The sequence below is a fragment of the Lepidochelys kempii genome, chromosome 3, assembly GCF_965140285.1.
Source record: "Lepidochelys kempii isolate rLepKem1 chromosome 3, rLepKem1.hap1, whole genome shotgun sequence".
Lineage (NCBI taxonomy): Eukaryota > Metazoa > Chordata > Testudines > Cheloniidae > Lepidochelys > Lepidochelys kempii.
Genome location: NC_136382.1, coordinates 155598073 through 155613733, shown reverse-complemented (window position 1 = coordinate 155613733; position 15661 = coordinate 155598073). Strand labels below are relative to the sequence as shown.

At 44.7% G+C, this 15661-nt stretch overlaps 1 protein-coding gene across 1 annotated transcript in view; it reads right to left on the bottom strand.

The window, feature by feature from the left end:
- Window positions 1-4110: 4110 nt before the first annotated feature.
- PLB1 (phospholipase B1) overlaps window positions 4111-15661 on the bottom strand; it is a 136132-nt gene continuing 124581 nt past the window's right edge. The window contains exon 55 of the mRNA XM_073338615.2: window positions 4111-4620. Coding sequence (XP_073194716.2) covers window positions 4606-4620 — 15 coding nt within the window. The 3' untranslated portion in view covers window positions 4111-4605. The remainder of the gene's footprint in view (window positions 4621-15661) is intronic.

Below are 15661 nucleotides of genomic sequence, written 5' to 3'. Positions count from 1 at the left end.
CTTGTGGCACCTTAGAGACTAACCAAATTATTTGAGCATAAGCTTTCGTGAGCTACAGCTCACTTCATCGGATGCATAAACGTGGAAAATGCAGTGAGGATATTTTTTATACACACAGACCATGAAAAAATGGGTGTTTATCACTTCAAAAGGTTTTCTATCCCCCCACCCCACTCTCCTGCTGGTAATAGCTTATCTAAAGTGATCACTCTCCTTACAATGTGTATGATAATCAAGGTGGGCCATTTCCAGCACAAATCCAGGTTTGTGGTGCTTTCCCATTTAGAAGGAGGGGTGGGGACCCAGAGAGACAAAAGATTCCCGCCTTGTGCCAAAGCGATCAAAGGGGGCGGAACAGAACAAAGGGGGCTGCCAGTCATGAGAAATCTCCTAGTTCCCACCTGAGCTGGAACTAACAAGGAGTGTACTGGGGAAAAGGATTGGGCCCAGACTAAGCCTAATACATTAAGGACTGTGAAAGAAGCTTATTGGAACATCCCTGAGGGTGAGATTTACCTGTATTCAGTTTCTTAATGTATTAGGCTTAGACTTGCATGTTTTGTTTTATTTTACTTGGTAACTTTCTTTGTTCTGTCTGTTATTTCTTGAAACCACTTAAATTCTACTTCATATACTTAATAAAATCACTTTTGTTTATTATTTAACCCAGAGTAAGTGATTAATACTTGGGGGAGCAAACAGCTGTGCATCTCTCTCTTTCAGTGTTATAGACGGCAGACAATTTTTGAGTTTACCCTGTATAAGCCTTATACAGGGTAAAACAGATTTATTTGGGGTTTGGATCCCATTGGGAGCTGGGTGCTGGAGACGAGTACTTGCTGAGCTGTTTTCAGTTAACTCTGCAGCTTTGGGGGTGTGGTTCAGACCCTGGTCTGTGTTGCAGCAGGCTAGCGAGTCTGGCACAACAAGACAGGGTTCGGGAGTCCCAAGCTGGCAAAGAAAACGGGCTCAGAGGTAATTTCAGCACATCAGGTGACAGTCCCAAGGGGCTCTCTGTGACTGAATCCGTCACAGGAGCCTTTGAGCCCCAGTCCTGGTTCTGCCACTGAATTGCTGCATGACCTCAGGCCATTCACTTTACAGGTGGGAGACAATGGGAAACAGGGTAATAATACTAACTACTTACCTCCTTGTGTGATGCAGGGAGAATTAAAATAATGTTTCTCAGGATTTTGCAGGTGGGACACTCCAATAGCTCCAGTGTTTACTAGCCAAATAGGACATCACACATGCATCTCCTGGGATTATCAAGAAATTCAGACATTGTGGACTCACACCAATCTACAGAAGGCATATGCTCATTTTCAGAATTGAAAGAAGTGTCTCCCAGGTCATATTTTTAAATATCAAACTGTGTACCAAAGATCTCCATAGTTACAGTATCTGGCAGCAAGAAAATGCAGCCCCAGGGGCTTGCAATGGAAGATTCACTGATTACAGCAGAGACAAGACTTACAAACCTGTTTGCTAAGCGTTGTGCTTCAGACTAGACTGGTTTCTGATGACACTAAGAGATGCACACCAACAAGAAGTAATAAATACTGGTCCAGATCACCAGCCAGTGTAAAGTGTCAGAGCCCTTGATTTCAGCTGAACTATGACCATTTACACAAGGGCCCACAGGGTCTTAGGAAACTTGGAAAACATGAGTTCTTGCTTCTCCTGCTGATCTACATCTCTTATAGAGACCATTCCAACCCAAGGGAACTTCCATTGTCCCCCACTTCCCATTCCAGATCAAGAGCCCCTTCCTTTTGCACTACCTCTTGGGTAACCCACCTGACAGCATCACATCTGTCTATAAAAGCAAATCAACTGCCTAGATCCCTGGTTGTTATTTCAGTTTGTATAATGCACCTGTCAAAGATGCACTAGGTCCATCTACAGTTCCTAAGGAAACATTTTACAAATACATCTGAGTGACATGATGTCCACTAAAAATTCTCCCAGTCACAAAAATTAAGATTCTCCCCATTTAGCCCTCACCACAGTAAAAAGCAATGTTAAACAGATATATTTTGCAATTTACCCAGAAGAGTAATAATCTCAGAGCCAGGGAGAAATAAATGCCGATCATGTACAGAAAATTATTTATTAGGGCCCTGATACTGTAAATGTGTTCATAACGCTACTCATGTGATTAGTCCTCTTGAAGTCAGACTACCCACATGAGTAAGTTTACACATGTGATTAAAGGTCTGCAGGATCAGGACTTAATTATCATTACTATAGTCTGCAAACCAGCCTGATCAAGTCTGTTTATAGACTTCTTGGGATGCTTCTCTCTCTTTCTCCCCAACTGATATACCTACCCACCTGTGCAGCTTCTACCAGCAACACTTGCCTACTACCCTGCCTTTTATTAAAATTATTTTTGAAGGCTGTCATTGGGCAAATGAAGAACAGTAAAATGCATAGGGCTAAGATCACTCATATGCTTGAAGTGATTTTGGAAGGCACAAGGTAAGCACTAGGTAGAGACAGAAGCAGCTGCGATGAAGAGGTGTCTCCCTGTGAACAAGTTGCTACCTCAAGGCCCCTGGCTGCCAGTAGTATTCCAGCAACTTCCTATGACCTACTGCAGCCATCAGAGCTTGGGCAAGAGGGCCTGGGCATCCTGCCCCCCCAAATCCTTTACCCAAAGCCCAACAGAACTGCCTGCAAACCAAACCTTCAGCCCAACTAGCAACCATCTCCCCCTAGGCATACCTCTGTTGCTCTGGGATGTCCTTCTGTCTAACCCCAGGCTTCTACTCCTCAACCCCACACCCTAAGGCTGGCACACCCGTCCCAATGACCAGGCAGGCGACAGCTCCTCAGGGCCCCTGCCTCCACTCAGACTTCTACTTTCCCCTAGATTAGCCTGGCTATTGTGCGGTCCTTCTCAGCCTTCTTTCAGCTCTTTATTAAAGAGAGGAAACTCTCCACTAGGTCTCCTTCCCCCAAGCTACCTCACCCAGCTCTTTATGGAACCAAGCTCTATTCTTCCCCCAGCTGGGCTTTACTTCTATATAGGCCTGGCCCACCCTCCAGGTGCAAGCAGGCAGGTAAATTGGCCTCTCAAGCCCATATTAACCCTTGCCCAGTATACCTAGGTGAACATGCTCATCACTCCCCCAACCTACTACTCAAATGCCCTTCATCCTTTCCCTCACTAGCCATCACAGCCCTCTTCTATCCCCGGTGTAGACACAAGTCCTGACTCCTCCCATGACACACCCCTATTTTCCTACCCTAAACTCTCTTCTCTTTACCTCTCCTTCCTCCACTTTCCATATGCACATGCCATCCCCCCCATGCCTCTTCCTCTCCACCCTCCCCCAGCACACACCCTTCCCCTCCCCCCACACTCCTGTCATACACCATACCCAATTCCTCCTGATGTGAGCAATTACAGTGGGAGTGGAGTCGGTAGATCTTGGTCTTTCCTACCTTCTACTGCTATGCTTTTAGGTCTCAACCACTCCTTGTGGTGCCCAGGATGCAGTGAGCTCCTTGAGATAACTAGGGTGCATTGTCTGAGGCAATTAGCAATTAATTATTTAATTTGTCTCTACAATAGTCTCCCAGCTGTAGAGACAATAAGTAAACTAAGCACTTAAGTGCTCTAAGTGTCTATCATATACAACAGCCTAATTTCTCTGTGACTCACCTTGGAATGGAGAGCCATGAACCTTCAGTGATGGAGCAGCACCTGCCTGTGGGTCAAATAGCATGAGTTTGTTGTGACCCGGTGTGCCTAGAGCAGCCCTCACTGGAAATGCCAAGGTCAGGGCAGGCTGCAAAAGGGAGAGCAAATCCTCCCAAGACTAATGGGTAACTCTGAAGTTAAATTCCCCAACCAGTCACAAACTGTGCCTCTAATCCCCACACTGGTTATCAAGAAGCAAAAAGGAAATCACACAGCCCCCTTAATTGCATTCCAGTTCTCTGGCTGCCAGTCAGCACCTAGGTCCAGTACAGTGAGAAGTTATTTAAAAAACTCTTCTCACATATACAAAATGTTCTTCTGACCCCAAAGGGCCAGCCACATTGCCAGGTCAATATTAGGTTGGATCGTACCCAAAATACCATATGGCCAGACAAACCTTTAGCATCTAAAATGAAAAGTTTATTATAAAGAAAAAAGAAAGAACAAGAAAACAGCTGTTAGATGGTAAAGCAGTCACATACATACAAAGACTTCAAAGTCCATATATCAGGTTCTTAGCAATATTTGCTGGCTTGAAAATATTTGCTGGCTTGAGTTTGCTGGCTTGAAAGTCCCCTTAGAAGCTTGGAAAGGTCATTCAGTCCTTTGTTCAGAGCTTTGTTTGTAGAAAGGTTAGTCCAGAGGTAAGAAGCAGGACTAAAGACAAAATGGAGAACATGCAGCTGCCTTTTATATTCTTTTTCCATGCAGCTTGTATTTTCTTTGTTCCAGACACAAGCTGCCCAGCCCATGGCCTGGAAGTCTCAGAGTTCTGTCCATAGGCATGTCCCTGCATACCTTGCTGAGTCATAAGGTGTATCCCTTGCCTTCTCTCAATGGGTCAGTTGTGTAGCTGATGTCCCTTGATGCGCCATCAAGCAGGCTAGGCAGAGCTAATGGCAATCTGTCTGAGGGGTCACCCAAATGCACAGCACAAGTTTGGAACTCCAGACATATCATACATACTACTTACAATACAAAGGTGATATAAACGAGATTATAATACCTGGCAAATTATAACATTTTTTCAGATACCTTACACGGCATATCTGACATAACTCATTGCAATTTTACAATATCGGTATTCATGATATCCTAAAGTGTCCCCCCGATTCCATACAGCAGCCCACTTGTGTCCTCATGTAAAACCCTTTTGCTGTAGGATATTTTGCTCCCTTCACTCTGTGCATGACTTGGAATCAGAAGCTTTGGGCCAAGATCAGACCAGGTGTCAGCAGGTGCCGCTCAGTTGGCTTCAGTGGAATTACTCCTACTTATATGTGGGGCCAGATCCCTGGTCCTATTGCTGCTCTTTTACACCACTTTGGTAGCACAAAGGAGCCATAAATCTGGCCTAGCGACCCCTAAATTTTCATCCAGAGGAGGGGGAACCCTGGGTGGCATAAGGTGCAAGGCTGTGGAAAAGAGTGCATGGCTACTGCATTGCAGCTGTCCCTGGCTGCTGGGATGGCCCATGGGGCCTGTGGGCAACCAGGTACAATTTAGGGCAGCCCTGAGGCCCCAAGATCAGGGAGGTAGAAAGGTAACATAAAGCCACCTTTTCCTCTGTCCCTCATCCTATGCTGAGCCAGCTTGGCTGGACCACTGCATCCAGCCCCTGGTCAAACTTAGAGCACTGGGACTGAGTCAGATTTTGACAGGGAAGTGCCAGAGTAATTTATGGGGCAATGCCAGACCCAACAAGATTACTGAAAGGGCACTGCCCTGAAAACAGCCCCTGGATGGAGTTAATTGAACCTTCATTTGCCAATTTTGGTTAATATGCTTGTATATATTAATTATTAATTATTATTATTAATAATAATTTATGTGTACATGGTAACACACCTAGCAACCTCTGCCATGAATTAGTGCTCCATTGTGCAAGAAACTGTACACACACATTAAAGAGACAATCCCTGCCCCAAACATATCACGAACTAGGTTACAACAGAATACAACAAGTGGATGACATGAACAAATACAGACGCATGTGGGGCAGGGTGGGAGGAGAGGTTGAGGATGAGGTAACAGTAAAATCAAGCATAACTTGAGCTAAATGAGCATTAGTCAGCGCTCACCATTGTCAGCGGGTGAAGTCTTGGCCATCATGGGAGAGGTGTTTTATGGAAGGATTTGAAGTCAGATTCAGTGGTGGCTAGATGGATTTTGTAACAGTTTTTCTGATGCATATAGCGAGGTCTGGAAGAAAACATGGAGGTGTTTGTGGGCACTGAAGCCTGGGAGCACTGGCAGAGAGAGAGAGTGGTGTTTGAATCATGATGATTAATAGAACAACTAAGTTAGGTAGAGCTAAATTTTGAAGGGCTGTAAGTGTGACGGTATGAAGCTTGTGTTTGATAATGGTGCAGGGGTAGCCAGCGGAGGCATGAGGAGATGGGTGGTCAAAGTGACAATACAGGACAATTATTATGGCAGTAGCATTTTGAGTAGATTAGAGGCCTGGGTGAGTGGAAGTGTAGACCATAGTGACAAAGAAAGGAGGGAAGAGAGGGATTGTGGGGGAAAATCAAGAGCTTAGTATTGGCCCTATTGAGCTTAGGTTGGTAGCTGGACTTCCACAAGGAGCTGTCGGAAAAAGAGGCCAAGATTTTAATTTGGACAGAGGGAGACAGATGTGGAACAGAGAAGTAGATTTGAGAATCATTGGTTGCAGCTGTGAGGAATCAAGTGTAGCAAAGCTCCAAGCCACCCCCACCTCCTCTCCCCACCTTTCTCTCTTTGACCTATGCTTTGGCCTTTGCCATGCTGTGACACAGGCCCCCAGGGGAAGGGTCCCCTGTTCTTTGCAAACAACTCTTGTCTCGGACCTGACAAACTCACTACATCAAGTACATTGCTTACAGGGTATTTATCCACAAAGAATAACATGAAAGGTCTCTGTTGAAAGCTTGCAACTTATCAATGTTCACTATCATGGTCTGATGTAGGTACAGGTGGTATGTAAGGAATAATGTAATTATATTGAGGTTTATGCCCTTACGGTCTTAAGGTTAAATGGCATCACCAGAGAGCGATATTACTCGGTGACAGCTTGTTCATTCAGGAGTGAGTTGCCACTCCTCCCTGGTTAGCTGGTGAGGTAATGCCAGGCTCAGTTGTCTTCCATTGCCTCATCCCAGAAGAGTCAATGACAAACCATCAAAGACACCTGCAAACAGTCCAAGCCACTTGGAGGTAAAAATGGACCATTACAATAGACAGGGGATTGCCCTGCCTATGAATAGAGACAAACAAGTGTTTCCGTAGAATACAGAATGGGGAAAGGTACTCTGGATCCATTCACCAAGGAGACATCATGAAAGTTTGCATCTTAGTTCCTGTGAAACCAGCCAGCTCTGCAACAGACTGAACTTTGAGGGGAAAGCCTAGTGTATTAGATAGGAATGGTAACTATTAATAAGTGTAGGCCCTAATTCTTGTTTTCTGATTTTGTTTTCCATTGTAACCATTTGTTTCCATCACTCTCTCTTGTTTCTAGGGGAATCACTATGCTTTCTTAAATTAACCTTCCTTTGTTTCGTTACAAGTGCTGTATGATATAAGAAATGATTGTTTATAGTAAAATTGGTAAACTGGGGCACCCTGTTACTTTGGGGGCACAGGATCTGGGATTTCTGTGAGTAGCCAGTGTGAGGTGCTGAATATCACAGGGGAATGCTTCAAAAGGACTTGGTAACTAGGGTGCACTTCTTGTTAACCTGCAAAGCAAAGACAAGGCTGGCTTAGCCCAGAAGAGAGTGTTTGAGTGACTGAAGGTCTGGTGGTGTTAGGGAGCTAATACCCAGTTACCACAAGCAAGATTCCCTCCTGCTAGAGGCAGATGGTCACAAGGTGACTCACCGTCCTGGGTACCCCAGGAACAATCTCACACACCTTCTCCCTTTGCTTACATCAAGATGATGAGGTGGCTGACATACCAGAGGAGAGAACCGTTTCCACCGATTTTCTGTGGGTGGAGTTACCCAGCACAGGGGAAATTCTCCCCTAATCACCACCCCAGGTCTTTTAGGTCAGTTTGGGTTACTTAGGTATTGCAAAGTGACCTTAGCAAACTAAAGAATCTGGTACTAACTCCCTAAATGTAAACTGAGCGACCCTGACAAAGAAAACTGCTGTAGAAAAGCAAATTCTCCTTTATATTTCCAACCTGTCATTAATTATACATACCAAATATACGTAAGACTTACAAATGTATTATCAACATATTTAATAACACTCAGCACTTATACTGGGCTTTAGATCCATACAACATTTTGGACACTGATGAGTTCATCCCCACAGCATCCCTGAGAAGGAGGGAGGGAGGCAAGTACAGTAAATATTATCCCTATTTTGCAGATGCAGGAAGAAGACACGGAAGAAGCCAGTGTCAGAGCTGGGACAACAACTGAGCAGGAGTCAGTATGGCTCAGTGCATAGAGCACTGGGCTGGGACTCAAGAGACCTAAGTGCTATTCCTAGCTCTGCCACTGACCTGCTGTCTGAGCTTTGGCAAATCACTTCACCTCTGTGTGCTTCAGTTTCCCCATCTGTAAAATGGGGATATGACAGCTAACCTTCCTTTGAGATCTAGGGCTGAAGAGTGCTATAGAAAGGCCAAGCATTATTATTCCTGCCTTCTCATTAGTCCATTCAACGCCATTGTCTCTTGATTAGTATGTTGGCTGTGCTTCTCTTGCATAATATGGCCCAATAGAATGACTTCATATAGGCAAATATGAATACAACACATTTCTTAGCAACATGATGTAACATGGGTAGCATGCAAGGTTGGTTTGTTTGCTTTCTAAATATTTATTTAATATCTCTTTAGCCATAATGACTTTGGTTTTGTCTGCAATGTACAAGCAGAGCAGGACATCAATATTCCATGCTTTCAGGGACAGAAGCACATAAGTTAAACGGTGCGTGTTTCAAATGATAAGTCGTTCGTTAAAAAACACTGCAGGCAGCGGCTAAAGGCTTCTTCCAGAAGAAAAAACAAGAACATAGTATTCAAAGGTTAACTGGCAAAATAGTACAAACGTTATGCTGCCGTGAGAGCGCATGCTTTAGGAATATACCAGGCAAATCTGTTTTACATTCCTGCAATAAATTCAGATAAACTCATAAAGGACCCAATTTGTCCCCAGTGTAATCCCATCAATTAATGTGCCCAAATACGCAGCAAACAAAATCATTAAATGTGGCCCAATCTTACAGTCCTTACTCGAGCTGTCCATACTCACATGATTGATTCCATTCTCTTCAAGGAAACCATTCACATGAGACCAACTCACGCAAGTAAGAGTTGCAGGTTCAGGACCAGGGTGTTTGATGTATGTGCAACATGTAACAAATAAAAAGAGTCTGATCTTGCCCTCACTGATGTCATATAACTGTCAGTACAGTTGTAGCTACAAATGTATTATGGACGCATCACTTGTTATACAGACTTTTTCTCTTAATTTTAATGAAAAATGAAGGAATTTAAATCTCACTGTAACACATTTAATCACCAAATACAACAGTTACTTAGCAGAGCCACACTCAATTACCTATACAATTATATTAAATGAATCAATGTTTTTCCTATTCTACACACTTGTAAAAATCACTCCTTTTCTGACATGTTTTCAGAGTCCTATAGCATAAGAAACACAATGTAGACTTCAGATTTTCAACATTTATTACCACTTTTCATGAGATTCCCCCCCCCACCCACCCAGGGTAATTAAAAAAAAAATCTACCATCAAAAAAAGGAAAGAGTTATTCCTGTTACTCAACACAGCTGTTTTCGCATATGCCAGGGAAAGCTGAGGGAGAAGGCAACAAGCTCTGAGACTATAAGCAGAGACCTGTTCCCCAAATCTGTCTCCTGTAACTTGGGAAGCCCATGGGAGGAAAGCTCCTGCACTGACCCTGCTGAACAGCTTGGAAAACTCCCTTGGCCACTAGCCCCCCAGCCAGTTCATTGATACGTGCCATGGGGGTAAGTAACAGCCTTGTTGAACTGAAAGTGAGTATATTACAGGGGGTATTGGGGCTTGATTTTGCAACGTGGCCCTGATCCAACAAAGCTCTTATGCATGAGTAGTCTCACTGACTTCAATACTGATCAGGGGCCTGCCTTATGCAGGAAGTCAGGCTACATGATCAAAAGGACATCTTCTGGTTTTAAACTCTAGGAATCTATGACTACTCTCGTGCTTAAGGTACTTTGCTTGATAAGTTCAGCGTCCCCAGCGAGCTGACGTGGTTGAGTATTGTGATGGTAGTGAGCTAATGCTTAGAGATTTCTATTGTGTTGTGTGTGAATGTCACTCTAACTTATAATTTCCTTGCTTTTCAGTGTTTGCATTGTATTCAAGAAATACACCAGAACAAACTCTTGGAGGCACAGTCAGCTTGGAAAACTCACATTTTGGACTGGAAAAAAAGGTGTGTATGTACAAAAGGATTTGTTTCTATTTTTGGGTCCTTTATTTTTTACACTTTGAGAGCATTTATAGTCACTTTCACTGCTCCCCTTGCATCATCACATCATTAGTAATTTGCTTCATTTTTGAAAATACTATTATGAACATCAACAGGGGGAAAGGTAAACCTATACCATCTGTTTAAAATATAACTTTAAAAAGTATCAGAACAGGTTATTTAAAGGGTGATTGATAAGAAACTAGAATTTTTAAAAATTAGTCCATTTCAATAAATGCAAGTTGATTGTGTCCCTTTTGAAAGTCACAGTTGGCTGTGCATTTTCTGCAGCAACATGGGGGTGCAGTTTTAGAAAGTGATGTGGGACAAAATTCATCCCTGCACCAGTGCTAAGTCTCGGGCAGAAAGAGAGATAGAGGGGAGGCAGCTTGTGTCGCCCTTGGTTTGGGACTGCCAGGGACAGGCTCAGTCCTCCAGTGTAGACTAAAGTAGCCTTTAGGGCTGCCTTACCTTGCAACCCTGCTGCCCCAGGGGCCATGGCAGCAGCACAGAATTTCCTGAGCATAAGAATGCCCCAGCCAATCCCTCTCCCACCTCCCCGACACACTCTCCTGCCTGTCCCAGACTGGCTCCTGTGCCAAGGCTTTCTCCAAGGTGGAAGGGGACAAAGCCAGTTCAGTAACTCTCACAGAAGGCCTCTTGGATATTCCCTGGGGGAATCTATGCGGGTACTTTGCAGACCCTTTGCAAATGGAATTTGTGGTCTCTGCCATGGGGTGCATTCAACTGACTTCAGTGGGGCAATTCATGACTGTAAGAATTCTGCTGGGTAGTAAGTATTTGCAGGATCAGGGCCTAGGTATAGAGGCTGGATCAAAGCCCCTTTGAAAATGGCATGTTAAACAGTCTATTGTGCAATTAAAATACATTTTCAGAACCATTATTTCTACAGCTCCTCAAGTACATGAAAGAGAGATTTGATGATCAAAGGGCAGGTGTTCCCTCAAGCCTCTCAAAAGGGCTCAGAAAAATGATGGTGAGATGGACTCTGACTCAAGTCCTTGGATGTGAATACTTCCCCACAGTTCAGAAAGGCTGGATCTGGATCCAGATTCAAGCCTTACCACTCGTATCTGCCACGAGACAGGGGCAATGTTAAGGGAGCTCCAATCCCTCCAGATTACCTTGGTATATTGTACTGAATGGGCCTGATAATGACTTCACCCATGTAAATCAGGAGTAGGTCTACTAAAGTCAATGGAGTGACAACAGGGTAAAGCCAATGAAAGTGAGATCAGAATCAGGCCCCAAGTCTTCAAACCTGGTATAACCCAAACAGGGATTTAGCTACTTCTCTGAGCTAGAGTGAGAGCCTGAAATCTTACACCAGTTTTAAACTCTAACCTAAATGCCTCTCTGACCATAATTGGTCACAGCTGGGATCCCTTTGTTTGGCTTCAGCTAGAAGAAAGTCTACAGTCTGTAACGCAAAACATATGTGAACTACAGCTCTTGCTAAGCAGCCACAGTCAGAGGGTTTTTTTAAATTTCTGACATGGTGGCTTTTTGTGCAGCAGCAGAGTGGTTGGAGAAGTGCAGCTTCACCGTTTGCTCTTAGCCATTCAGACAAGAAGTAGTCTCTGCATATATAATGTAGGCTACCGGTGGTATGACCTTATACAGCAACAGGCCCATGTCAATAATGCAAAAAGAGATTGGGAAACTCAGACCCAGGGCCCAATCTGTGAAATAGGGCTTCCCCATGCATGAGTGAGGGTTGTAAGGGCTTGTAAGGCATTTTTGAAGATGAGAAGCACTTTATGGGCTACGTTTTATTATAGCAGTGGCATTGGATAGCAGGGTATAGCTATGGGACTGTACAACAGGGCATAGAAATGCTGCTGCTTATTTCCAGCACAGCTACCTTACAACGGTGGAATAAAATAACACACCAGAGTGTCTGTGACATGCTTTTTGTGGTGGGATCCTCTACAGAAAGTCAAGTCTCACTCAGCTGCCCTTTACATACCGTTCCAATTAGAAAAGGTTGTGGAAGGATTAAGACTTTCAGGCTCTGTAGAGATGCCTAGATGGACATTAGCTTCAGTTCTGGTTTCTCCTCATCTTTGTTTAATAAAGAAGAAAAACAGCCTATTTAAATTCGGGGATGATGGGCAGAGCCCACTAGAACATCAGCAACAAAAGGCCCATTGGAAGGGGCCAAAGGATCCAGCAGATAAATGATTGCAGGGAACAAAAATGAAAAACAGAGACAGGAGTGTAGGTCACTGTGTCAAAACAAGGGATCCAGACGGGGACTTGAGCAGAGAACCCTGAACAACACCTACTGCCCTGAGAAGTAATCTAAGGAGTCAGTGGATGCTGCCCAGAGGAACTTTGCCCCAATATGTGCACAAACGAGGGATTGGCAAAAGGCCCCAGAGTTGCGAAGAAACCCTTCCCCCACATCCAACTTCCTCCTCCTGAACAGATGGATGGCCACCTTGACCAGTGCCAGGAGGTGGTTGATGGGGAGATCTCAGGACTTTCTGAGCCAATGGATAGGGAATACACAGAAGAAGAGGTGCAGGAAAGAGTGAAGCCAGCTGTATCCACAGAACAGGTACAGCATAGGTAATTTTCCCTTGCACTGCTCTAGCCCTGTTGCCTGTTCATTCATTTCCCCAGAAGTTCAGGGAAGTGGGAGCCGACTGAGGTGGGGAATCTTGCCTGAATAAGACATTTCAACTGCTCACCTTCAACTTCTGGTCACTGACTTCCTTCCTTGATGATCAAAGAAATTTGGAGGGAAGGGCGCACGAGAGAAATACCCCAAATTGTGGATTTCAATGAGTTGGGAGCTTTGGGAAGGAGAACCAATCACAGACCGGTGCCCCCTCCCCAAATAAAAATGTTTCTGCCCCTCATGACTGTGGAGAAAAGCTTGAACATGTGAACACCAAAGGCTCCAACACCAGAAGGTAAATAAGAAAAATCTGAACAGTTTTATTATTAATTTTAAATCTCATGATTCTGGGGGGGCCAGACTCAGGATTTTTGGATACCTGATTTTGGCAATACTGCAGCTGATTGCTGCTGGCAGCTTGCCTGGGCTAGATTTCTTCATTTGGGAATGAGACTGAGGGGGCTGAGAAGGGAAGTCTGTGCTGGCAAGAAGTGAAGGGAAGAGGAGGTGGTGACTGAGCTGTGCAAAACAATCTGTTTGAGGTATCCCAACGTTTTTCATTTTTGGGGTGAGAGGGGGAAGAGTGGGGTGGATCCTACCTGAGCCTTAAATCCCCCTGAGGCTTTGTGAGCTCTCTCACACATGCCCCGGCGTTGTCTGCAGGCATTTGTGAAGCGCATCGCTCGCTGAGCTATTTTTAAAAAGTCTCACAAGGCCCATAGCCACTTCCAGGCCTCGTGAGAAGAGACATATGAGCAGCCAGATGCAGAGGGCCTGAGGAAGTTAGGAAGGTAGCTGCCACAAATCCACTTCTAATCCTCCTTTAATTGCACTGGTGAGTAAAGCATTAAAGCTGAGGCAGTGCCATGCTGAAGTGGGCCACAGCAGCCATAAAGGCGGCAGCAGCAACGGATGATGCATAGCTGTGCAGTATGGGGAATATACAGTGTAGACTGTAATTAGGAAACCACTTAACTGTGAAGCAGGCTGCCCATTAAAAGCAGCTGATGAGGCCAGCTGACTGCCTTTACACAGACACTAGCCTGCTAGTATTATTGATCTTTTTTTTTTTTTCTGGGATGCTTCTAAATGTCTGGGGTGAGGTAATCCACCAGCACCTGGAGACTGAAAATTTGCCTTTAAATTACACCATTGAGATCTGCCCCAGCTTGTCCAGTACCACAGCCATTAAGCTAGCAAACAGTAGGGCAGTTTACCTGCAGGCACACCTCTGGGCAGACAGCCACGAGATGCTGGATGCATCATACACCTGCTTCCCAGGCGCTCTCTCACTGCACTGGGAAAATTTAAAAAACTAAAAACATTTTGAAATGTTGTAAAGGAAAGAGTCTGGACTAAATCTAAATAGAAAACTATATAACAACAGCATCGCAAGTTCTTCTACTGCAGACTTCATGCAAGGATCTCAGACTGCTTTACAAACGTGAATGAATTAAGCCTTTTCACCCCAGCACCATGAACTATATAAGTGTTTTAGCCCAATTTCACAGATGGGGAAACTGAGGCAGAGAGTTGTTACGTTACTTAGGAACAGAACTCAGGTCCAATGACGCTCAGTCCTCCTGCTACCTTCATGTCTCATTAAGCTTTATTAAGCCATCTAGTCCATCCATCCCCTGGCTAACACAGGAGTGTACCCTGCACTGTATTACTTAGCGCTTTTCGTTTGTCCAGACACTAAAGTGACTGATCCAGCAGCTCACCTCTGAGGTTGGTCTCTCAGATCAGGCTGAGGATGTATTGGCAGAGCCTATGTGGTAGGCGCTTGCCCTACTGCTGCCCATGCTGTACCAGCTCTGTGCATAAAAAAAGAGGATTTCAGTCTCCAGGGCTGCCAGGTTAGCATCTCACAAAAGCACTAACAAAGTCGCAACTTTGTTGTTGTTTTTAAAGCAATTAAAAAAACAAACCCTCCCTCCCAGCCTTTCTGTACCAAGAATTGCTGGGAAAGGCTAGAGCGGGAGAACCATTCCTCGTGTGCTGATTAAAGTGCCACTTCATGGGAGCTGACATCAGCCATTTCAGAGAGGCAGAGAGAGCTGCTCATCTGTCCTCTCCTTGTTTGTGTTCCATCTGGATGGGCTCCAAGGGGTGGGCGGAAGGGGGAGGAAGCTAATGCATTTCGAATAGGTTTCTGGACTCCTCTGGCTTTATACAGGGAAAGATTCCAGAGTGACCTAACTTTCAATTACCCAGTTCAATTAAAAAAAGAAACCAAAGGCCGCTTCTGCTAGCAGCCAAGCTAAGCTATAATTAGAATGTAATAATGAAGGGGAGTGTGGTAAGGCTCCAAAGATGATTGCATGAAAGGACACTGGTGCATAACGCAAGCTTATGACTGAATAATTGATAGATGCAGGCATAACTCCAGTCACTCAGATCCAATGGTGCTGGAACTAGGGGTCCTGCTGCACCCCCGGCTTGAAATAGTGCTAACAAACACCAAATACGTGGTTTCTATCATCAGCATCCCCACTGTAAAAATTGTTCCAGGGCCCTTGCCTGGATCCCCTCCATCTCAGGAGTGCTTTCCTTTAAAGTCTGATCTAACACAATAAAAGCCTTTGATGTATCAGGTTTCCACCAAACACACAGCAGCAGGGGGGTTATAGAAAACACAGGAGTAATTCCCTGACTGAGCCTCCGTTCTCAGGTCAAAGGCTAGGCGGGACGAGCATTATGGTAACCATTAAAGCAGATCTCCCTTCCTCTGAACAGACCAGCAACCAGAATGCCTCATACTTTCCTACTTCCATAATGCAGGATTATGGGCTGAGGATGGCCCTGCTAACTAGGTCAC